Source organism: Anastrepha obliqua, chromosome 5, assembly GCF_027943255.1.
Source record: "Anastrepha obliqua isolate idAnaObli1 chromosome 5, idAnaObli1_1.0, whole genome shotgun sequence".
Taxonomy (NCBI): Eukaryota; Metazoa; Arthropoda; class Insecta; order Diptera; family Tephritidae; genus Anastrepha; species Anastrepha obliqua.
The window spans coordinates 61533934-61560268 of NC_072896.1; the positions used below are offsets into that span (position 1 = coordinate 61533934).

At 36.7% G+C, this 26335-nt stretch overlaps 1 protein-coding gene across 2 annotated transcripts; it reads left to right on the plus strand.

Moving 5' to 3' along the window:
- The first annotated feature begins 626 nt into the window (after positions 1-626).
- LOC129247704 (fatty acid synthase) lies at positions 627-24462 on the plus strand. Of its 2 annotated transcripts, none has more exons than XM_054886956.1 (6): positions 627-1175; positions 15050-15471; positions 15540-19697; positions 20478-22993; positions 23070-23165; positions 23229-24462. In XM_054886956.1, the coding sequence occupies exons 2-6, from the start codon at positions 15252-15254 to the stop codon at positions 23484-23486; spliced, it is 7248 nt and encodes a 2415-aa protein (XP_054742931.1). In that variant the 5' UTR covers positions 627-1175; positions 15050-15251; the 3' UTR covers positions 23487-24462. The 2 variants fall into 2 exon arrangements, with proteins under 2 accessions (XP_054742931.1, XP_054742932.1); XM_054886957.1 differs by having other exon boundaries at positions 627-794.
- The last annotated feature ends 1873 nt before the right edge of the window (positions 24463-26335 follow it).

The following is a 26335-nucleotide window of genomic DNA, read 5'->3' on the forward strand; positions in this document are numbered from 1 at the left end:
AATAAAATGGCATTGCAAGAGCTCTGAATAATTTTTGAGTTAAGCTAACTTCCTTGTTGGAAAAACAAATGAAGATATGATAGAACCGCTTAACTGGGGAAGTTGACAAATAATAAGATATTATAGAACTTACAAGAAGCCATAAAAATAACGCTGGAAGCTAGCTACCTAAAAATAAATCTTTTTAAATGTTTTTTCTTCAAATATTGTTTTATTCTAATCTATTAAAAAAGAACGTAGTTAAGAAATCTTAAACTTCGATGTTAAAAATTAAAAAAAAAATATGGTAATGCCGTTATCTTTATATTTGCACAGCATATATGGATGTACTATACTGTATGTATATGTATACATATATAATTATATATAAAATATATATGTATGTATGCCCATGATTGTTCCTAGAAACGAAATTGATATATAAATGTAAATATATAAAAACCAAACAAATATTTAATATGTCTTGCTCCACAGTAGATGTCACCTCTATGAAAGAGTGTTGTTTTCGTGCTCAAAGTGTTCTTCGCATGTACGTCGATTTTGAATAGTGGAAAGTCATTTTCTCACACATCAGCAAAGGGAACCCACTGCCATCCATCAACTGTTAAATGCAGGCAAGCTTTTGCATTTGAGAAACAGTCTTCATTGACATTTCATAACGTCAAGACGTTTAGTTTGAGTTATTATCGACTTGGAAACTTGGCGGTTAGAAATTAAATTTTACTTGTACATTTAGTGCTGGAAACACTTGAATGTAGTACAAACGGAAAATTTCCATTTAACGGTGAATAAAAGTGAGTGAATATAAGCACTTTTTTCAACATAACTTATCAAGTTCTGCGGTATAAAACACCTCAAATAACATTCGTAAAGTAATACAAAATAGAAAAATATAGAAATGTACAAATTGATAAGTGTCCATAGTATTGAATATTAGCGAGATTTCACATTCACATTCCACGGTTCATTTGGAAACATATTTTTCTAAAACTTAAAAAAGGACTGTACAAAACTAGCGCCGACTTAGTGCTGCCATAATACACTAAATATTCCTGCGTGAAGTAACGGAATAAACCAAAGCTCAAGACTTGGGGAATCGTGTGAGGAAAATAACCATACAAATCGGCAAGCGTGAAGAAAAGGAAAGGATATTTTAAAGAGTTGCCTGATACTCGGTATGTACCTCAATACGAAGTTGTGTATGTATGGTCAGAGAAAATCTAGTGAACGTATTCCAATTGAAATGTGTATAATATGTTCATATGGATATGGATGTATGTATGTGAGAACGAGAAAAGTACAAATGTCCACATAATATCCTTGATGTCTGAACAACAAGCTTCTCCAATTTGTAATATCGGTCTTGATGTTTTATATATGAAGGTCTATACTATATCGCGTCACTACAGCTAGGAGAAATGTCTCGGGGGGAGCGGAAGGGAGGGGGGCTAGGAAGTTGTTAATATTGCCGGTAGCCGTTTTTGGTTTAATCTTGTTTATTATTAAAAAAAAAGCTTAGTGACTTGGTAGACCATCAAAACCTTCAAAAATAACGTTGCACTCGCTTATATTCAAACGCTTAAAAAATATTTTTTTTTTGCTCCGAAATATGCAATAAAAAAATTATACTGTTAGCTAGACTACAATATAATAAAAATAAATGCTCCGTTAAATACTAATGTACTGATGTACGGAAACCAAAGTTCGGTCCTTCCAAAGTTTAGTAGATTAATAAATAGTACATGCATTCGTATGTATTATACATTTGTGTGTAAACGTTTTTAATATCTTATGATATTCATGTATCTCTGCACATATGTACATATGTATGTAGAACTACATACAAATGACAAAGTATTACGTATTTAAAGTATGGCTTCTAAATTTAGATAAAATATAATTGCGATTGTTTCAATTACAGTAGGTCTTCATTTTAATAAATTATGTGCAGCATAACTATAAATCAACTTACGCTCTTACATATATTATACGTCAATAAGTATGTGATGTTCCTTACAATATCCACATAATGGTTTCACACCCTGGTGCGGCAAGTAGTGGAACGCCTTATATAAGCTTTGCAAGAAATGTTGAAGAGATCTTTTCTATTTTTCATGTGTTTGTTCACAAGAAATGTATTCTGCTGGTACTGTTACAAACAAAAAATAAACGAGTATTCAAATATTTCCTAAGTACCAAAATTTCATAAATTCGTGCGTTGGCCCATAATAATAATTTTGATAGTTTTAGATATGCATCTATTAAAAACCATATTGTAATTAACCATAATTTAATATACGGAGCAGATAATTTAATATAAGGAATTTAGATATGGAAGTGTCTGGAGAACAGATGACGAATTCGCCAAAATTTCGCTACTGGAAAATTAGTCGAACAAAGCTAATGTTACGTGTTAATTAAGAACAAGGAGATTCAGGATTAAATCACAGAGTTTTGATTAATAATCCGCTGTAGCCGAATGGATTGGTGCATGTCTATCATTCGGAGAACGTAGGTTCGAGTCTCCGTGAAACACCAAAATGAAGAAAAAGTTTTTTCTGATAGCGGTCGCTCACGCGGCAGGCAATGGCATGACATTGGCGTATTTCCGCCATGAATAAGCTCCTCATAAAAAAATATCTGCCGTTCAGAGTCGACTTAAAACTGTCCCTCCCACCATTTGTGGAACAATATCAAGACGTCCGCCACAAATAGGATTAGCAGCTCGGCCAAAAACCCAAAAAGGGTGTAAGCGCCAATTATATATATATATATATATATGTGTATATATATATATGTGTGTGTGTATATACAAAAACCAAAAACTTTTTTTTAAAATACAAATTGAAAATAATTAAAAGTTCAAGTTTGCTTTTCATGCAAAGTTCTTTTCAAGATAACTACTTCATTACAGAGCTGCTGAAGTTTTCATTTTCCAAAGTTCACGGTCAAGCTAAAGTCGCATCTACTAAGTGCTTTCATTAAAATTGCACTTTATCTCTGCTCACTTTATCTTGATTCTAAACTTAAAATTGCTAAAAGCTGGCATACTAAACCAGTTAGAAAACTCTTAAAACCAATAAAATTTTAACTTTATTTGACATTATATTATATGTTTTTTAATGTTTTGTTGTATGCCGATCTTAAAATTTTTCGCAGGAAACGGTTCGGATTGATATTAAAAAAGCTTTCATATGACCATTTCTAAGTCTTCAAAGTCTTCAAAGTTGAAGTTTTTATTCATATTGGTTCACAAATTTTGATTCTTTTCCTTGACAGAAGGTTCTATGCTATTGGAACTGCTCGGATTAATGTCTGGCCAAGGACGGTCATTCCAGCAGCATTCTCTAAACATTTATAGGAAATTGTTATGATGTTACAACACCAACACGAACAATAACAACTATCCAAATGCTACGTAGAATTGTTCTTTGATTTCGAAATTCGCGTTCATTTTTTGTATGGACAAGTTTACGAGATATTTACAATTTATATTTATTCAGCCAAAACCCGAATTTCTCTCGAAAAGAAAGACAAGGAAATTCTACACATATAATGTATACATCACTTCGGTAGGCCTATTAGTTTCTGAAAAGTTGATTATGAATTTCAGATTTTATGCCTTTTTTGTGAAAAAATTCAAACCTTAAAGGGAAAGGTCTAAATAAAAAAAATCCTCTCGTATTAGAATAAAATCTATATATTAATAAGAATGTTTCGAATGATCAAATGAAAGTATCCAAAATATCCGCGAAATGTCAAAGTGTACGTATATACGAGGATTGCTATATATAATATAATATGATATGTTTCTAGCATAACAATTGAAAAACAAACATTGTTGCTTGAAAACAGTTAATAGTTTTTCAAAATATTTTCCATGATTATCAATACACTTTAGCATTCGTTTGAACCAGTTTTCGAAGCACTTTGTACAGTCGCGTTTTCGGCCCTTTTTTAAATTGTTTGGAATTCAACGCAAGCACCCCTTATTTACCATAAGAGCTGCTTGCTCGCCATGTAATGATTTTTGTTTATCGATGCATTCTTGCATCTACGTAGAAATTTAATCGTAGGAAAATGGTTACGGTTTAATTCCACTGAGTTCCAACACTGAACATCCTGAGTGTACTTATGGTGAAATATGTCGAACTTCCCTATGGGAACAATAGATGGCGCCTGACAACACTAGAATTTCACAAGGCCAGAAATATTATTTTTTTTCACGAGCTATTTTGGTTTTCAGCATGGTTTTCCAAATGATCTTCAAAACATTCCTTTAGAGATAATTAAGAATACCAAGCTAAGTAAGTCTTACACGTTTATAAACGAGCATAAATACATAAATAGGAAGTACGTTTTTTCGTGCGCATCTTTTATTGCAAAACCTCCACAACTATATACATGCATACATATGTATATAAACTTGAGAGTTTTTTGGGAAACTCATTTGAGTTTTCGCTTCCCTAATTCTATGTACCTAGTATAAAATATGCAAATATACATATGTACTTATGTATGTAATTCCAACGCTGAGCTCCTATGTGGTAAAATACATACATAGGTACCAACATTCTATACAGTGCGAATGTGACAGTCCTATCTCTGTTTTACTTAAAACAAAGTTTTGAAACTCATGTGGATTAAATGGATTATTTAAGGTGCCTTAGGTCACTTAATTTAGTTTGCAATACTTTATACTATTTAAATAAGCTTTAGCTTATTTTCGGGTGAAAATACTTAAGTATTCAGCCATGTCTGCATTTTTATAAGCCGCGCGAATTTTAATCCATTAGTGTCAGAATAATTTTCCCGTAAAAACAACATATCGTTATAATAATTTAGGGGAAACTTGTAACAAAATTATCAAAAAAAAAACCTACTCTTTTGAGTAAAAAGATCAATTGCATTAAAACTCAAATTCTTATTTTATAGAGAATACGATTTGCAAATTGTCGGATATGTATTGTCAGCTTAACGTCGCGCTTAATTTTCTCAATGGTTAAATATATATAATTGGCTGTTTGACCGAGCCCGTCTGTTTGTAGTGCGTCTTGATGTTGTTCCGCAAAAAGGAATGATCTGCTATATGTACATACAGTTTTAGCTAACTGAACGGCAAATGGCTTTTTATGAAGATGTTTTTCATGGCAGAAATACACTTGGAGGTTTGCTATTGCCTGCCGAGGAGTGACCGCTATTAAAAACAACGTTTTCATGTCCGGAAACTCGAACCCAGGCACTACTGAATAGTAGTAACGCACCAAAGCATTCGGTTACGGCGGCCATTACAAGTCGAAATTTTTATCTTTATGCAAAGTAGTTTTCTGATGAGTTTTCTAATTTTATTAAAATTGAATGAATAAATATTTATGCCTTATAACATCGAAGGGTAAATGTAAGAAACAAGCTATGTGCCTTGAGCATTCCGAAATAGCTTAGGGTGTTGTTTTTGTAACAGTACAAACATTCCCCATAAATGTTTGAGGAATGCTGCTGGAGTGACAGCCTTGGACCGGATATAAATCCGAATAGTTCCAGTAACGTAGAACCGACTGTCGTGGGGATATTGCCTTTTAATGGAGGGCCTTATGGTTTCGTGTTCACTCGCAAGACAGAGCTGTAATTATGGAAATAATTCGAGCTTTTAGAACTCTTTCGAAAAACCAATATATGGGAAAACAGAAATGTGCCAAATAATGAATTTCCAGAAAAAAAAATATTCTGTATTTACATTTCCGGATTTCCCTGAGATCAAGTCACATTCCCATAAATTACAATACAATGCGGAAGATCAAAGTTGGAAAATATGGCTTGTGAATTGCATTATAATTTTTGGGAGTGATTTGGTAATAAAGGCAATTATTTCTCTATGATATATGTATGTAAATGCACCCATGAAGATAAAAGTAAAAACTCTCTATAACACTTACTATTGCGCCGCGTTTTCTTACAACTTATTGCTAATTGCTTTTGAAACACTTAATCTGTATTGGATATTTGCTGTTTTTGTTGTAGCAGCAAAAACATTTCCATACATATACGGGGAGTGCTGCTGGAGTGGCAGTCCTTGGCCGGATGTATAGTAAATCCAGGTCGTTCCGGTAACGTAGAACCGACTGTCAGAGAAACGTATATTGGATATTCAAAGAAGAGGCATACTATATTCTTATTTATATGTCCATGACTAAATGCAATGTATGTAAAAATGTGTTCAAAATTTATTTATTTTGAAATAACATTTCAAGTATATTATTTATTATTATTATTATTATTATTATTATTATTATTATTTAGTGACTGGTATGAATACCAGTACTAAAATTATGTTTGAGCATTGGCTGCAGAGGCCATCATTATGGATTTATTGTTATATTGTCATTTCGATAGTTTTAATGAATTTGCTTATTTTTTCGATGTTTGAATGACTGGGAATGGCGAGGATGTCGCTTATTTGTTCTGAGTTTAGTATTTCTTTTCTTGCGTTGGCGTGATTTGGACATTACATTTCAAGTAATTTCATTATGAAGCTTTAAAATGTCAAAGGACAATATTTCCTATTTAATTCATGTAACCTACTTATTATATAAAAAATTAAATCTACATATTCAATTCGGTATGGCTGTGAACAGTGCGATTTTATTGAAACTTGGGAATAGTTTATAGGTTGAGTGATAAAACTGAATAAGTTGGTGAGCTTAAAATATAGTGGTAAACATACATTTACTAATTCATGTTGCAGTGATGTTAAGTGATATTTTTAACTAATCTACTCATATCCCCCAATTTCCGACAGGCACATTTTACAATACAAAAGAAAAACTAGTACTAACTTGGTGCGTTTTAAGTTCCAAGTCAATAGGTCGTCTTCCTACTGTATTTTTTGCGTGTGGCCGCCACACTAATAGGTTTCGATTCACTTCCACTAGAATTATTCTTCCTGCCTCGTTAAACAGTACTTGCTTGTTGTGAGGAAAGTGAATGACATATGGCTCGGAAACTCATTCAAATGAAATGCTAACTAAGTTGACGCATTCTAATTACTTAATTGGTGATTATTTTGAATTGATTACAATAATCAATGGTAGTGTTTTTGCTAGCTTATTGAATTCGAACTAATGTATGTATGTATGTGAATACTTATATAATACGCATGTATGTATGCACATAGGTTTCTGACGATCCTGATGCAGCGGGTACACGCTACATATCTACATTTGTCATCGTAGTTTCTAATATCAGGGCGAATATTACAATATGATAGCAATAGTACAGAAACAAAATTTTTTGTTTTATGCAATTTGGTAGTTTGAGTATCAAAACTTCTGCCAGAAGGTAAATAAACAAACCAAAAAAAAAAATGGATCTCTTTGAATATAAAAAAAAGTAAATCAGCTGGTCTACTGCTATTACTTCTTATAAATAAGTCCTGTTGGATTACACAAACATTTTTAATAATCATTGCTAATTTTTACAAGTAGTAATGCAAAACGTTCATTTTGTGCTGAAGAAATTTTATCTAGCAAAAATTCTCCATCATAGAAACGTGCTGTATAATTTAAAAAAATTATAATACAATTTTACGTACAAATTTTACAGAAGTCGTAATTGACCAGATTAAATAATTAAATTACAGATAAAAGAAAAAGTAAAGAAAAGTTATGATAGAATGAGTCGCAAGTTCTTTTTTCGCTGGTTGGACATTTAAATGCGGGAAATCAAAATATTGGCTTCAGGAGACGGGTCAGTCGAAATTAATAATTGGTTTACTGTTATTACTAGAAGTCGCTTGTATGAACACAGTAATAATAATATATGTATTTCAAGGAGAGATTTCGAACATTCATGTTTTTACGATCTTCTAATAGTTTAAAGATTTGCACATAGGATAAACATATGTATGGTTGTATGTATACTAATGGTATATACTCGTATTTACATATAATTGGCACGTATGAACGTACGTATATCCAGTTGCCAGTTGTTTTGTGGTAAATCCCCAATAAATGGGCGGCCTTACAGTTTTATGCCCATCTTGAATGATTTTCATAAGAAGTTTTTTCGTGGTAGTTGTACACTCGAAGGTTCTCGTTTTCTAGTGGGCATCTGAACTAGGACACATGAAGTGATAGTCTCGCACAAACCAATTCGGGGGATTGACCAAGCCTAAAAAGAAGTATGTGTATTTGAAAAGTTGTTTTTGTCACACAGTGTAGTATTATAGTGAAAGATTTAGTTTATTATAGTGAATATATTTCTTTTTGGAACTTTCTACGGCTAGAGTTTTTTTATTATCAAATTCCTTTATGATATTTTATATATAATATTTATATATGTACCATATAAATATTTATATTTATATATGTACCATATAAATATTTATATTTATATATGGCGGCCGCCATTATATAGTCGTATATATATATATATATATATTTTAAATTATTTTAAAACGAAATACATACATAGATTTTCTTGCACAAAAATGTGAAAAAATTATTGGAAATTAAATTAAATAAAGAGTCTGTAAATCCATTTTAAAGTTATGCTATCATGGATTCTTTAGTTCAGAATAGTCAATAAATAGATTACTTCAGTCGTCAGAAATCAAGTCGGTAATACCATTTAAGAACAAACTGGTCCAACCTAATGTGTGTATATACATACAAACATATGTATTGATTCGTTAGTTTGTTGGAATAATATATTATGCTGTGTAAACAGTAAAGAAATACCGTAACTAACTATATATTTGTATTGGTTTTTGGGAGTATGAGGTTTTCCTGGCAAAAGCGCGATGTAAAGTATATACATACATATAAGAAATATTCGCAGTTACAAGAATACCAAAAAATAAACTAATTTTATGCTGTACATAAATATTTAAATGCGTGTTTATAAGAGCACTCATTACTAGCCCCTCGGTTTATATTTTACCAAAAAAAGATTTGCCTAAAAGCGTTTCCAATTATTTTCCGATAATAGATCGAAAATTTAAAAAAATTCTCTTTCATAAAAATTTGCCTATGCAGGTACGCACTTTTGTTTTCAATTTTATTTGTTATTAGATATATTTTTTATTGTAAAATAGATAGTAGAACTCTTTTCATAAGTATTTATAGTTTCATAAAATTTGCACAGAGATCCGACAGCAGTATCTAAGAGTGACTGTTGCCCGAATTCCCTTTCTCTACCTCGACGGTTCGTATTAGACTTATCACTGAAAACATTAATGAACTTGAAATCACGCCACCCCATTCTCACTTTACTAAGAGAGGAAAAATACCAGCCAATACGAGAGATGAAGAAAATGTGTACTTGTGAGGATGACGTATAGGTACTCTCTCGATAATGCGGCACGCAAGCTTGAAATTTGCTGATGCGTGGTCATTTGGTTATTTATTTTATGGCGTTAGACCAGCGATACCATTTCTGCACATACTCATCGTACCTATTTTGCTTTAGATTCGAAATGCAATATTTTAGTAATATTTAATAAAACATTCGTAAGTACATACAAACTTATACATATACATACATAAAGAATTATTATAATATGTAATGAAGGGGACGTAGAGATATTTGCAACATATGTATGTATATTATATAAATGTATATTTATACGTATGTTTACATGTACATATATTCAGAAATACGTACATATGTACAAATCTATTATTATTTGTTCCGTTGTAACACTATCGCCAGTATTGCTCATAATTATGTATATGCATTGACTATAACTACAATCATATTTATAATATATTTGCGTTAGAAGTAGGCATGTGTACATAATACATACATATGTATGTTGGGGTGTTGAAGTTTTTTACTTTTATATTCTTGTATTGGGTTGGTTTGCACTAAATTTCACGTATATGTAAGTATGTATGTATATCATACGATTTTGTTGCCGTAATCGGGTGGTTTGTGAGTGACTACTATTCGGTAGGGCCTGGGTTCGAAACCCACTGTGGGCTTGAACCACTAAATTATATATTAGAAAGGGCGGTCACACTCCCAATAAAGTATTATATATACATATGTACATATGCGCTTAAGATTGGGAAAAAATATTCACTGGAAAATATATTGGGAATTCTTCAAAGCTTTTATAGTGGACTTTTGGAAGAATTAAATGTATGTATGTATGGATATGTACATTCACCAATAGGTCTGCTTCCATCTATGGATGTACGTAGATATATTTATCTACGTATGTAGGTATGTACATATGCATTTTCGTTGTATTGAAACCTTCTAGGTGTAAAGTCAAATATGTACATACATACATAATATTCCTATGCTTCCTGTTTCAAAACTTAAATTTGAAACTTGTATTTGAAATATTACTATTCGAAAGCCCGAATACATTTTTATGTATGTATGTGTATGCTATGTGCCTACATAAGCGTTTGTCTAAATGCTTATCAATAGGTAAGTCATTAGTATGCAATTTTTTCGGCTTTTTTTTAACTGCATACATACACATGCATATGTAAGTACTTATGTGCAAAAATAATAATCAGTTCTTGTTTGCTCTTGTATGAACCATATAAAAAGGGGATCTTAAAATCCACTTTCAGGCTTTTTAATCTTTTCTTAACTATGACGTTTTAAGTTAATAATTGTCTGAAACCGTTTCTTTGATTATATTTGTTGGCTTTAGTTTGCTAAAAACACTTTGTTTTAGTGCTCTCTTTTCAGTTCTATTTAACACTCCCTTTACATATATGTATGTATGTAATGTGCATGGTATGCATCTGAAGTAATAGTAGAAATCACCTGATTTTTGATTTGTATACCGATGTTTTTGTTTAACATGCGGCAACAAACCACGCCGCTTATGTACTTTCCCATATACATACATAAAAACTGTAAGACGTGTTCTACTCTTAAACAGTGAATCTCTTTCAACAATAAAGAGAAACTCTTTAATGCACAGAGAGACTAAGAGAATACTAATGTCAATAAATGACTCAACTAACTGCTTAGACTGGAAATTATGCAGTTCAAACTGTGCTATAACCACTCAAAATAGCCGCGTAAATTCAAGGTAGTGAAGTGTTAGAAGCTTCCCAAAGGGAGTTATGCTTCATACGCATGACGCGCTTGAAAGTTTCTGTTAGCACACGGTATTTGTCATTTCAACTTCCCATTTATATTAACCAATTACTTATTAATAATTTCATTATTTGCAGCAGATTCTGCGTATCTTGTAGTTGATTACTTGACCTACCACAGCCCACAGGCAATATAACCGTCATGCGTTGGTATTAGTGTTAAAAAAGTATAAAATACAAAAATTACTGCCGACATAATGGTGGTATAAAACGTTTTTAATAAGGCGCAAATAATTATTACACAAAATTTTATGAAATATAAATTTACGTCTGCTTACTGCTAAAATTTACATCATTCATTATGAAACAGGACATAATAATGGGGTGAGCAATTCTTCCACATCACCGGTTGGCTTTGATATTACGTTTTTTGGCAAGTGAAAATAGTTTTGCTGTTACCCTATTTTTTAGTATTAATCCATTAGTAAAGGTGTTTTTATAGCACAATTGTGGAGCTCCCTGAATGTTCACGGACGAGTTCCTAGAATATGAATTCTATCCAGAATAGGCAAGCATTTAGTCTGTGGTGCAGGTGTACTATGCGCAAGCCTCATCTTTTACCTATAGCCCTTTGCACGCTTATTGAAAGCGAGTGTGGTGTATTCCTCCCAATCTCTCTGGACCACCTATCCACAATGCTGAAAGCATTTTGTGACAGTTTGCTCAGATCTACGAGATGTTTTTCTACCCACATAAGTTACGGCATTACTGCCAGTATTTTGCAATTTTAAAAGTACAGTATTTACAGTAAGATTCCAGAGAAGGGGCAGAGGATCACTCCCTGACGAGTGCTCTCTAATAGTAATATGCGCGTGTGTGTCTAGTAACACTCATTCCACCAGTGAGATCTGGACTCGCCTGAAAGAGGACTGAGAGTTCTTTCTTGTGGTTGAAAGTTCTTTCTTTACGGAGAAAGATATCTAGTGCAAATTCTTTAAAGAAAAGTTCCCTTTCAATTTTGCTTACAATTTCGTGTAGAGCTGTGTCTACGAACTTGCATTTAGAGAACGTGCTGGCACGATGAGAGGCAATATTTTTTGGCCTTTAGGACTTGTTTTAGTAAGGTTTGCGTCTGGATGTCCCCCATCAATGATCACCAGCGGAAGGTGTTCCATCCCCTGTGAATGAGAATGGCGGGGCGAAGACCGAGGTCTCGTCCGGGAGACCGTCACCATCTTCATGAACTCCGTCCTGTGAATGCCGTAATCGGAGTCCAACCACCACCTATTGCAGACGAAGAGCTCCAGCTTCCCGGTGAGACCCGCGTAACACTGGTATAACTACGCTCTGGATACTGTAGCAGGTTAAACTCCTACATATCCAGAATTGACCCCGACATTCCAAACACATGCCCGGCATAAGAAGGTACCCCGCACTACACTAACCACCTCTTCACATGCCCCCTAAAACCGACTCGTCTAACACCCCTCTCCCTCTGGACCCAACCTGTCGAAACAGCATGTTTCCTGGGCCTACCCCTAGATGAGCTAGACGAAGACGACCGGTGATATGCCCTACACTGACAGGGCTACCATTACTGTTAAAACAACAACAACAACCGAGGTCTCGTAGATCCACTTTGGGTTTTACACAGTGACCGTTGCCGAAGAACGGAAAGGATCGTTCCCTACGGTTCTACGATCCGGATTTATATCTGGCCAAGCACCGTCATTTCAGCAGCATTCATCGTATATGTATGGGAATGTTTATGCTGCTACAACAACAACAATAACAGCGTAACGGATGGGGAAAATTTTTCTCGTCGCTACTCCTTCCTTTGCGCTGGTCGCTCGCGGAGAGAACTTATTTGACCGACTTTAAAAAGGCTCTTTGATCAGGCGTTAGTTCATCTTGCAGGATCGCGCTCAACCTCTACACTGTCTTAGGCACAGCGCAACGTTTCTGCAATTCATATACAGAGGGAATAGCTTTCTTAAAGGTTTTGGAGCAACAGGGATAGAATATCGAAGAGTTTGGTTTGCTCTCTTGGCCCCATCTTTGCGCTTCTGTAAATTAATTTTTATCTGGTTCTTTGCCACTTGTTCACGACCTTTCGGTGGCCAGAAGTATATGTAAGGAGAAGAAACACGGCGAAGTTCGGCAGAGCCCCATGCTGCAGCACTGTTACTTCCTGAGGTCAACCGGCATCTGGAAGGCTCCGTTAATCGGACGCCCTTGACTGCAATCTACCCAATAGGCACAGGCATCAAACGTGTGACACCCTGCATCAGGGCGAACAGTAGATTTGTCACCCTTTGAGACGAGATCCGCAGTTTTTGTGTAAAAGAGTGTTACATCATCAGACCACAATTTTAGAAAACATTCTGCAGTGCTTTTTTATTGCCATTGGAGCTACTCTATTATTTTCTGTTTGGTCGGCTTATCCATACGTGATGTTCGAGGTTACAAGCAAATGTTATTTTGATCTTCAGCCGTATGACATATTATTAATTACGCCATTAAGTCAGTTTCTCGCTGCCTCTGTTAGTTCGCCAATTGTGTTGAGATTTGTCCTCGCTTTAGGTTGAAAAAGTAGTATTAAAGTGAAATATTAATTGCCCTATTTCTATGTAGCTCATTTCAAGTGTCTCCATGCAACCGTGAATTAAGGCGGCAAAAACTAATTTCGTATCCCATGCTGTCGCCAATAGTTTGACGTTGTGCTCAAGCCAGCGCAATAAGATAAGATTTGTGTTCCTCAAGGAATTTTTTCTTCTCGTTTTAACATCAGAATTCAAATTATGAAATACAAAATTTTTGCAAATTTATTTGCCATTTTACAAACAACGTCCAAACGAATTTCTCATAATGTTTCTGTTAAATTTTATAATGCGCTTGCTTTAATCGGTATTTTGCTATATTTATCGCCTTTTCTCTGCCAGATTATGGAAACTATTCGTTTCTATGACGATGACCTCAAACGCTACGATTCTGCAGCACGACTTTAATAATATTTCAATCGGTGTTATATCAATAAGCTTTTTATATGCACAGCACGCACCCATGACAGTCCGTTCTACCTTATCGTAACGACCCGGATTTGTATCCAGTCAACGCCTGTCACTTTATCAGTATTATCGAAATAATTTAGAGGAACGTTTTATGCTGTGAAGATACCGTAGCCGAATGGGTTGGTGTGCTACTTACATTCGGTAGTACCTGTGTTTGAACCTGTAAATACGAAACCATAAATTATAGAAAAAGTGCCCCTGGACAGGCAATGACAAACCTCCGAGTGTAATTCCGCCATGAAAAAGCTCCTCATAAAAAAGTTTCCACCGTTCGAAGGCGGCATAAACCTGTAAGACCCTTCATCAAGACGTATACCATAAATTAGGAGAAGCTCGGCCAAAAACATAAACAAGTAATTCCCCTTCATTTTGTTTTTTTGTTGACGGATTCTTACTATATGGGGAATTCGGAAGGCGCAATTTTCTTCTCTATCGTTTTTGGCATAAATGCAATAATCCGCTTTCAAAGGGTTTCAGTTCGCAAATAACAATAAATCCATTATTGTAAAAATGAGCATTCGAAACGCTTTTTATTAGAACCCCTTTCAATGCAGCTTAGGAGTAGTATGGAATCGAGAATTGAGTGAGTGCTACCTTAGCTTCCGCGTGAATTCGCTGACATGTATATTTATTTTAGGTTTGTCAACGCACACTACTTTAGTGCGGCTAAACACATTTGGATAAATTTATTGAGTCTGTGGCTCGGGGACTTTTGCAAAGAGTCCCTCTTATGTGAAGAACTTGTTGTGCATTGCAGCATGCACGCAATGTACGCTTTAAATTTACCATTACCAAGGGCTTATCCCTTTGAAAGTTTCAGCGATTTGCTTGGCAAATGAAATGATAAAAACTAAAAATAAAATTCTTGTATTTTCATAATAAATAAAATTAAAGCAGATTTATTTGTATTTTCAGTTCCAGCAAGCTGTTACAAACCACTGCTAAAAGTAATACTTCAAAAACTGCTCCAGTTAAAAATAAACCATCGCCAACATTACAAAAAAACGGAAGTTCACGGTCGAATCGTCGAAAAAGACGTCGGAACAAACACCAGCAAAATTCTTCCGAATCGAATTGTTCGCAACAGCAGGAAGAGGAGATAGTAAAAGCTAACAAAATGCCAGCCCGCTTTGCCGAAGACGTTATCGCCGATAACGATCGGAGTGTTCCATTAAGCATTGGGGGACACTACAACCACCATTCTGTATTAAACGACGATATCGTAATAACAGGTTTTTCTGGCAGACTCCCTGAAAGCTCTAGCATTGAAGAGTTTAAACGTAATCTCTATGATGGTGTGGATTTAGTCAATGATGATCCGAGACGTTGGGAACGAGGTAACTTAAAAACATTCGGAAATAAATACAGGTTTTTTCTGACAATATTCTCCTATGTCGCATTGTAGGTCTCTATGGATTACCCGAAAGGCTTGGAAAAATTAAAGCAGATGACTTGGAAGTACTCGATCAACAATTTTTTGGTGTTTCGGCAAAACAAGCTGAATGCATGGATCCTCAAATGCGGATGCTACTGGAATGTACATACGAGGCAATTATTGATGCTGGTATTAACCCTGCGGAATTACGTGGCACACGTACCGGAGTATACATTGGGGTGTCCAATTCCGAAACCGAGGCCCATTGGACTGAAAATGCCGATCGGGTAAATGGATATGGTTTGACCGGATGCGCGCGAGCTATGTTTGCGAATCGTATTTCTTATACATTTGATTTGAAAGGACCTAGTTTTGCAGTCGATACCGCTTGTTCCAGTTCTTTGTATGCTTTATCTCAGGCCTTTTCGGATATACGTTCAGGGAGATGTGATGCTGCCATAGTGTGTGGTTCAAATTTGATTTTAAAACCCGAAATGTCGTTACAATTTAGGCGTCTAAACATGTTGAGTGATGCTGGTATGTGCAAAGCTTTCGACGAGACCGGAGCTGGTTACGTACGATCCGATGGTGTTGTAGCTATGCTTTTACAACGAACATCTTCGGCAAAGCGAGTTTACGCTTCAGTTCTGAATGCACGTACGAACACTGATGGATTTAAGGAGCAAGGCATAACTTATCCCGATGGACGTATGCAAAACCGGTTGATTCGTGAAACCTACGAAGAAATAAACTTGGACCCTAATGAAGTGGTTTATGTGGAAGCTCACGGTACTGGAACTAAAGTCGGAGATCCACAAGAAGTTAATTCGATTACAGATTTCTTTTGCAAAAATCGCAAAACTCCATTATTAATTGGATCTGTCAAATCAAATATGGGACACTCAGAGCCCGCTTCCGGTGTTTGCTCCATTGCCAAGATTTTAATTGCGATGGAAGAAGGTGTAATTCCAAGTAACCTGCATTACAGTAAACCTAATCCTGATTTATATGGTTTGGTGGATGGTCGCGTGAAAGTGGTCGACAAAAATATGCCCTGGAATGGTGGTATTATTGGACTTAACTCATTTGGCTTCGGGGGAGCCAATGCACACATTATTCTTAAATCAAATCCTAAACCAAAAACTATTACTCCTCGTGATGGTCCTCCAAAACTGGTTATTAGTTCTGGTCGAACAATGGATGCTGTACAAGACCTGCTTGAAGACGCTGCCACACACCGTGATGATGACGAGTACCTCGCTCTAATCAACGGCATACATACCCAACCTATTCCACTTCATTACTATCGTGGCTACGACGTTCTTACCAGCAAAGGCTCTGTACAACGTGAGGTTGTTGAGTTTTCTGAAGAAAAACGTCCCATTTGGTTCGTTTATTCTGGTATGGGCAGTCAATGGGGAAGTATGGCTAAAGATCTTCTACAATTTGATGTCTTCAATAAGTCAATTCATAGATGCGCTGAAATTTTGCGTCCCGAAGGTATTGATCTACTTGAGATACTTACGCGATCCACTGACGAAAAATTCGGTGATATTGTTAGCTCATTTGTATCCATCACAACCATGCAAGTTGCTCTAACTGACCTGCTATCTTCACTTGGTATACACCCTGAGGGTATAGTGGGGCACTCCGTCGGAGAGCTTGGATGTGCGTATGCAGATGGTGGTTTAACGGCCGATCAAGCAGTGTTGGCCACATATTGGCGAGGACGTGCAATTAAGGAATCAAACTTACCCAAAGGCAAGATGGCTGCTGTGGGGTTGTCTTGGGAAGATGCTCATAAGCGTGTACCAACTGATTGCTATCCAGTTTGCCACAATAATCAAGATAATTGTACTATAGCTGGTCCAGGGGACTCGATTGATGCCCTAGTAGTGAAATTAAACGCGGAAGGAGTATTCGCCAAGGCCGTTAGCTCATCCGGCTTCGCTTTTCACAGCAAATATATTGCAGGTGCAGCCCCAAAGCTAAGGCAAATGTTGGAGAAAATAATTCCTACCGCTAAAAATCGCACCCAACGGTGGATAAGTAGCAGTATCCCAGAAAGTGCTTGGAATACTCCCGTTGCCAAGCAGTCATCAGCGGCCTATCATGTAAACAATATGCTGTCTCCTGTGCTGTTCTATGAAGCTCTGCAGCATGTACCACCAAAGGCAATTTGTATCGAGATTGCACCCCATGGTTTGTTACAAGCCATCCTTAAACGCGCTCTTGGACGTGATGTTCTAAACATTAGCCTTGTGAAACGTGGCCACCCAAATAATGCTGAATTCCTTTTGGCTAATATTGGAAAGTTATATGGAGCTGGAGGTCAACCACAAATACAAAATTTAGTACGCCCAATTTCTTACCCTGTAGGGCGTGGAACTCCAATGCTGAATTCGAAAATCGGTTGGGATCATTCACAAAGATGGCTAGTGCCAAAATATGGCGCATCCAAGTCATCAGGCGACACAGTAATCGAAATCGATCTATCAAGTGAAGATGATGCATTCCTAGTAGGTCACACTATTGACGGACGTATTCTGTTCCCTGCAACTGGCTACATGACTCTAGCATGGATGACATTCGCAAAAATGCGCGGAGTAGAGTTCAATAAAGCAGCTGTAGTTATGGAGGACTTGATATTCCATCGTGCATCTATTTTAAACAAAGAAACTGTTTCCAAATTTGGTATTAACTTCTTCGATGGCACTGGTGCATTTGAGATTTGCGAAGGTGGAAGTTTAGCTATGTCGGGCAAAATAAAAATAGTTGATAACATTACTCTAGAGGAATTGCCATTGAAAGCACTGTCACCTAATACTGTTGCGCGGGAATTAGTTGCAAGTGATGTATATAAAGAGTTGCGTCTGCGTGGCTATGATTATGGAGGCATTTTTCGTGGAATTGTCACGTCCGATATTTCTTCTCGTGTTGGTAACTTGCAGTGGGTGGACAATTGGATTAGTTTCATGGACACGATGTTGCAGTTTAGTATTTTAAGTAAGGATTTACGTGAACTCTACCTACCGACTCGTATTGAAAAGGCGGTAATTAACCCAAGCAAGCATTTAGAAATTTTAACACAATTGGCAGCAGAGGATCTCACAAAAGTCGGCATTCCCGTTTACATGTATAGCGATATTAATGTTATTAAAAGTGGCGGTGTTGAATTACGAGGCCTTAAAGCTTCATTAGCACAGAAACGACCAAATGCGCAAAACGCTCCAACAGTAGAGCGCTACACGTTTATACCCAATTTCAATCACGGAGAATCACACGAGAATTCAGGAAAGGCTGGATCCCATGCTCTTTCGGTCGCAGTTCAACTTGTTATCGAAAACTCAGAGCGGTCATTTAAAATAAAAGGAGTGGAACTTGCCGGTGGCCGAAATCCCGATTCATTAACGGCTGGAAAGCTCGTACAGTTGTTAGAAGGCGAACCCGCCATTTCTGCTGACATTGCTGTGGCTACTGCAAGCAAGGATGAAGAAAGCATTAAAACATCTTTGAGCGACTTTGGCGTTCGAGTGATTTCGAAAAATATAGCAAAAGAACCGGTTGAGCAGAACTGCCACTTCATATTTGGAACTGATGTACTCTCTCGTCCTGATACTGCGGTTTTGGAGAACAGCATTTCTAGTATCAAAGAGAATGGATTTTTAATTTTCGATGAAAGCGTTAGTTTATATCAAAAGTCTGGTTCTGGAGTTCTGTCCAAATACGGCTTTGTTGTTGTTCAAGAGTTATATAAAGGCGATTCTAGAACTCTCATCGTGGCCAGACGTGCCGTTGCCATAAGCAAACGCAAATCAGAAATTATTAATGTAACCGAGAAAAATTTTGACTGGTTAGAAGACTTGAAACTCGCACTTGCAAAGGCAGCTGAAGAGGAGAAGTATATTTATATTGTGAGCCAAGGGGAGGAACTTTTTGGTGCTGTTGGCTTAACTACATGCCTTACATACGAGAATGGCGGTAAATTTGTTAGAACCATATTCATTCAGGACTCGAATGCCGAAAAGTTCTCTTTAACTTCGCCATTTTATCAAGAACAATTAGTTAAAGATTTGACTTCTAATGTACTTAAAAATGGTAGCTGGGGAACGTTCAGGCATTTGAAATTGGAGAAAGATATAGCCACATTGCAAGTGGAGCACGCTTATGTGAATGCCCTGGTAAAAGGTTAGTTACACTTGGTGTATATTTTTTATCAATGTTATTATTATTAATATTATATTTTATAAATAAATTTGTAAAATACTACATGGTGCTGGGCGACGAGGACATTCCCATTTTCCCCATTCCTCGAGCAAAGGAGCCTTAAACTCAGATTTTGGACATACGGTTTTTTTTCTGCAGCTCTTCATCTGACTTTCGCCATATTATGAGACTATCCTTGCTTTTGTCACTAGTGTACAGGTGTTGGCGAATAATGTGGCTTTTCTTTATTTATTTTTATATCTTTTTGGGGCTGATATATTGGTTTCTCGCGATTTGTTTTTAGTATTTGGCGAGGACCACATGTTATATTTTCTAAAATACCGCGTTTTGTATACCGTTTCATTACGATTTCTGACGGTTGGCAACATAGACTAAACATTATAAAAAAACTTCGTAGATTTTTTCTCATTGCTGAGTTATAAAATAATTTTTTCACCTGTGGTTTATTCCTCACCTCATTTTCGATATGCATAGAATCTCAATTACAGATGAAATAAATTCAAATATAAGTAATTATTAATAATTCCCACTTGTAGCCCCCAGTTCAGCTAAAAATAAATAGCGCAAATGCACAACCATTATAATACTGCTTTAAAAAAGTAAATTCGTTTACTTAATACATAACAAATTTTAAATTTGTATATATTAGGCACTATGCAAAATACTTCTGTGAACCACTATATGTACATACATATGTATTTTTTGGAAACTTCTAATTTCTGTATATCTTTTTATGTTTAGGTGACCTAGCATCTTTAAAATGGATTGAAGCATCGCCATCTCAAAATGTCAAAAGTGATGACTTAGAATTGTGTTCAGTTTATTATGCTCCTATAAACTTCCGTGATGTTATGTTATCTTCTGGTAAATTATCCGCTGATGCCCTTCCTGGTGATTTGGCCCAGCAGGATTGTGTGCTTGGTTTGGAGTTTTCGGGACGCGATTCTTCTGGTAAACGTGTTATGGCTATGGTACCTGCGAAATCATTGGCAACAACATGTTTGGCTAGCAAGCATATGATGTGGGAGATCCCGTCAACTTGGACCATGGAAGAAGCTTCTACTGTACCTTGTGTATATTCGACGGTTTACTATGCCTTGGTTGTACGGGGAGAAATGAAGAAGGGTGAAAAGATTTTGATTCATGCTGGTTCGGGTGGAGTAGGCCAAGCCGCTATTTCTGTTGCGCTACATCATGGCTTGACTGTGTTTACTACTGTTGGTAGTAAAGAGAAACGCGATTTCTTAAAGCAACGATTCCCGCAGCTAGAAGAACGATTAATCGGAAACTCACGTGACACATCTTTCGAGCAATTGATTATGAGTGAGACCCAAGGCAAAGGTGTTGACTTAGTGCTTAATTCACTTTCTGAAGAAAAGCTACAAGCCTCTGTTCGTTGTTTGGGTATTAATGGACGCTTCTTGGAGATTGGAAAGTTCGATTTGAGCAATAACAGTCCACTTGGCATGTCCGTATTCTTGAAAAACACATCATTCCATGGTATTCTATTAGATAGTGTAATGGAAGGAGAAGAGCAAATGCAAAAACGAGTTGTCTCCTTAGTTGCTGAAGGCATTAAAAGTGGTGCAGTGCGTCCTCTACCCACATCAGTTTTTAATGAATTCCAAGTTGAACAGGCTTTCCGTTTTATGGCTTCTGGAAAGCACATCGGCAAAGTTGTTATTAAAGTGCGTGATGAAGAACCCGGAAAGAATATAATAAAACCGACCTCACGCTTAGTAAACGCTATTCCACGCACATATATGCATCCAGAAAAGAGTTATATACTTGTGGGAGGTCTAGGGGGCTTCGGTTTGGAACTTACTCACTGGATGGTGCTACGCGGAGCTCGATACATTGTTCTCACGTCGAGATCCGGCATTAAAACTGGTTACCAGACGCTTATGATACGCCGCTGGGAAGAGCGAGGTGTAAAAGTAGTTGTGGATACCAATGACGTAACTACATCTGAAGGTTGCAAGAAATTATTGCAAAATGCAAATAAGTTGGCACTAGTCGGAGGAATATTCAATTTGGCCGCAGTATTACGCGATGCTCTAATTGAGGATCAGAATGCTCAGGATTATCAGACTGTCTGCAAACCTAAAGTAGATGGTTCAAAATTCCTTGATCAGCACTCACGTACACTTTGCCCTGAATTAGACTACTTCGTGTGTTTCTCGAGTGTTTCATGTGGTCGCGGTAACGTTGGCCAATCAAATTATGGCCTGGCCAACTCAGCTATGGAACGAATCTGCGAGAAACGCAGAGTCAACGGACTGCCTGGTTTGGCTATACAATGGGGTGCCATTGGTGATACAGGTCTCGTACTGGAGGGATTGGGTGACAACGATACTGTTATTGGTGGCACGCTACCACAACGTATGAACTCGTGTCTTCAAACCATTGATTTATTCCTTCAACAACCACATCCCGTTCTGGCGTCAATGGTTGTGGCAGAGAAGCGAAGCAGTGATCCATCTGGCATCAGTTTAGTAGCAGCCATAGCCAATATTTTGGGATTGCGTGACATAAAAAACGTACAGGATGCGGCTTCCCTTGCTGACCTCGGTATGGATTCGTTGATGAGTTCCGAAATTAAACAGACATTGGAGCGCTGCTTTGATATAGTTATGTCGCCACAAGAAATTCGAGCGCTAACATTCGGCCAATTAAAGCAACTGGACGGTGGCTCCGTTGATAAGGTCGCTTCAGCACGCAGCTCACCTGCAACTCGTACTCCAACACCAATTGGTGATGGAACACAAGTTGTTTTTATAACTGAGCTAATGCCTTCGCAAGCTATTATCCGCTTGAAATCTGCCGCACCAGAAGACTCGAAGGATCGTCCAATTTTCTTCGTTTCGCCTATCGAAGGTTTTGTGGATGCCATGAAAGAGGTTGCGGAACGATTAGATTGCCCCGTATATGGACTGCAATGCACAGCTGACGCCGATCTTAACTCGATTGAGGATTTAGCTAAATTTTACATTAAGCACATACGTAAAGTTCAACCTAAGGGCCCTTATGCCATTGCTGGATATTCGTTTGGCGCAACGATTGCTTTTGCTATGGCTGTTGAACTGGAACAGAACAAAGAGAAAACACAATTAGTTTTATTAGATGGTGCGCCCAAATACGTAAATTGGTACTTGAAAACATTCAAAAAGCGCCATAATACGACTGATAATGACGATCAAAATCAAGCATTTGCTCTAGCATACTTCGGCGTTGTTGCGGCTAACACAGGTTTTACTGTGAGTGATTAAGCAAAACTACTTGGATATATATTTATGACGCTTATTTTCAATGTTTTTTTTTTTTTCAATTTAGATAGCGAAGCTGTTAGTAGATATTCCAACATTTGAGGGCAAAGTAGAGAAATGCGCGGAAATAGTTTCTGCTGCAATAGAAAAACCCATGGAGTTGGTAAGTAGTGTGCAATTTTTTATATGTAGTTCATTGTATAAAAATTTTAAATTTTGACTAAAGGTAAAAGCAGCTGCTGCATCATTCTACTACAAACTAGCTGCATCTGACAAATATGCAGTAACGCGCAAATTGCAGTGCGACGTAACATTGATTAAACCAACTGAAAATTATTCGAAGTTGGAGGTGGACTACGGCTTAAGTGAAGTATGTAACGGAAAAGTTGACGTCCACGTCGTTGAAGGTAATCATCGTACATTCCTGCAAGACGAAGAGCCTCTGCAAACAATTGTAGCCTCAATTAAGGACCTGCTAAAATAAAACCATATTACAACTTTAACCAACACTTACTAAGTTACGCACGAGACATTTCATCAGTACACAAGAATTATACTGAAAGTTATTGGCACTTAAAAAAACACAAATTATTTTGTTTTCCTAGTGAAACTAAATCATTTCGTAACGCTAACGAAATACATGAAAATCATAAATGGGTAACTTTTGTACAGGCAAGCCTACATGTACCATATATAGGCGTAATCACAACTATGCGTTGTTGCTTCTGTATAAGCTCTTCTGAGTTCATAACTAAATAAAGTACTTTGGTTATTTTTGCATTTTGGTAGACTCGAATGGATAATATAGCTTAATGAATTTTTAATTTATACATGTAACATATATTTCTGTATTTAAACACTTTTTGATGATCCTATATTGTTAGTAAGATCTATGTTTATCTACAACATTCCTTAACGAATACTAATTGATAAACTTCTTTAATAGAAATAATTTTTTGTTGCAAAAATATCAAGTACTTGCATATTATTATATAAAAATTATTTACCTTTAATATCTGCTGATAACTCAAAGTTCGGAGGCAACTGAAACATCTTGATGACTAGCATGACTAAACTTTGTTAACACCCATGCACATGAAATTTGAGCGAATTTAATGTAAATCGACTTATTCTTCCGAATTTTGTTTTAAAGTCACAATTAAGTAACACATAAGTTGTGAATTCTAAGAAAGCACCTTTATATCGCCGCGAAAGTAAAAAGTGTTCGAGTGTATTGAGTCCACAATGCTATTGCGAAAGAATTGTAACTAATCCTCGATAATTTTCGAGTAGTATTTCACTCCTAACTTATCTAGATGAACGTTATGGCTTCAAGTACATTCGATAACCTTTTATTTCCAGTAATTTTATGTATGTACAATAGTTAATCCTAATTCCTTTGTAATTAAATTTATCATATATTAAATATATGCTACTTAAGTATGGCGAAAATAAAAATATGTATGTTGATTTATTTCATGTTTAGAAACGCCCCAAAAACGTATGCCGAAGTGAATAACAAAACTGTTCTTAATACATAGAAATAGAGTATTTTAGGCAAAAATTGAATTGGATATTTAGTGAATTTCAGAGCTTGTAGACCTTTCTGTAATTGCTTCAAGTTTTCGATTGAAATAACGATAAAGTTACTTGCAAATCTTTCAAAATAAGTGCCTAGATGTTGTTTTAAAATAAAATATGTGAAAATTTAGATTCTTTCAGGTTTCACATTTGTATTCAAAATGTGGCTTTTAACCATTATATGTGAAAAATTACATCACTTAAATGTCCACCAATAACACGCCTACAGATAAAATCCGTCAAACAGTTGATTCATAAATGCCTAATGGTTGGAAACGTCGAGATATCGGGGTTGAAAGTTGTTCAGCAACCTTTAACGCAATATAACAGAATGCCCAGTTTTTGGTCAACCAGCCTTCTTCTGTCCTCGACAGAACCAGTTTTTTGAATTTTGTGATATATGGTTCTTAAAGATCGACAATTCGCATAATAAGTTTTAATAATTTTAACGCGTTCTATCGTGTAAAATTGTATATCTGTCTACTTGACCAATGTTAAAGATAACATAAACAAAAGGTACCGTCTAGGAATTATTCACTACTGATACCTAGGCGTCACTTATGAAAGCTGCTATATTTTTGTAAAAAATGAGTTGAATTGATTGTTGTTTTGGCAGTTCACTAGGACCTGCTAGTGCGGTGTAGTCACCGATCGTCATCGTGTAACTCATCTAAAAGTTAAGTCACTCCTGCGAAGCGCTAATTGGAGTGTTAACCACGTGAAAACGATGGAGGTACTCCAAGAAACATCCCTGACCAGTCAATATTTGGGTTAAATAGTCGTCTACGTCTCCGTGTCTTCTGGTCACCCATTGGCTAACTTTGGGGATAAGTCTATAGGTCCAACGTCCGTTAACAGACGTGTCCCATCTGCTTTGCAACTTTTCTAACGAATGCAGACGTTCTACAGCTTTCGCTTCAGTTGTTGGCTTTACTCCTTGTCTGACATAAAGTTGTCCCATATCCTGCACAAGTATATCTGTTGGGAGCTTTCCAACGAGGACTCAAACCGCGTCGTCTGATACGGTCCTGTATGCGCACGCGAGCCTTAGTGCATTTGGTCGGTGCACTTGAGCTACGGGTCTAACATTCGATTTCCTTACAAAGAAGTGCCTTCTGGCGCCTTGTGGTCTTCCTATGTTTGGAAGAATTCTTGAAAGAGCACCGTTGACTGCCGCTGCTTTGGAATCCACAGATGCTAAGTGTTGCTTAAAGCAGAGTCCCTGATACAACACCTAAACGACGAGGCCCACATGCTGCCTGTGAAGGAGTATAAACAACTGCTCAGCAAGAAGTTTCTGCTAGGGTGTTACCGCAAGTCTCACCCATGCAGACACCTGCTTGAGCCTGAGCCACCTCCTAGGCACGACACTAACCACCTGTTCACATGCCTATCAAATCCACTCATCCAACACCCCTCTTCCTCTCGACCCAACCTGTTGAAAACCGCTAGTTTCCTGGGCCTATCGTTAGATGAGCTAGACGAAAATGACCGGCGATTACACTACACTGACAAGGAAAAGTTACTGCTACAACAACAACAACAGCAGAGCTGTGCATTAATCATTACGCCTAGATACTTTGTTGCCTCTAACGAAAGTATTTCATGGCCGCATTCGCAATTTCATGAACTGTTTTTTTTCTTCGCGCAGTTAAGAGGGCCGCTTCTGTTTCTTTACTACCGTGACCACGAGAGCGATGTCATCGGCATATCCTACCAGTGTTGCTTTATCCGGCAATTTTAAACTAATTC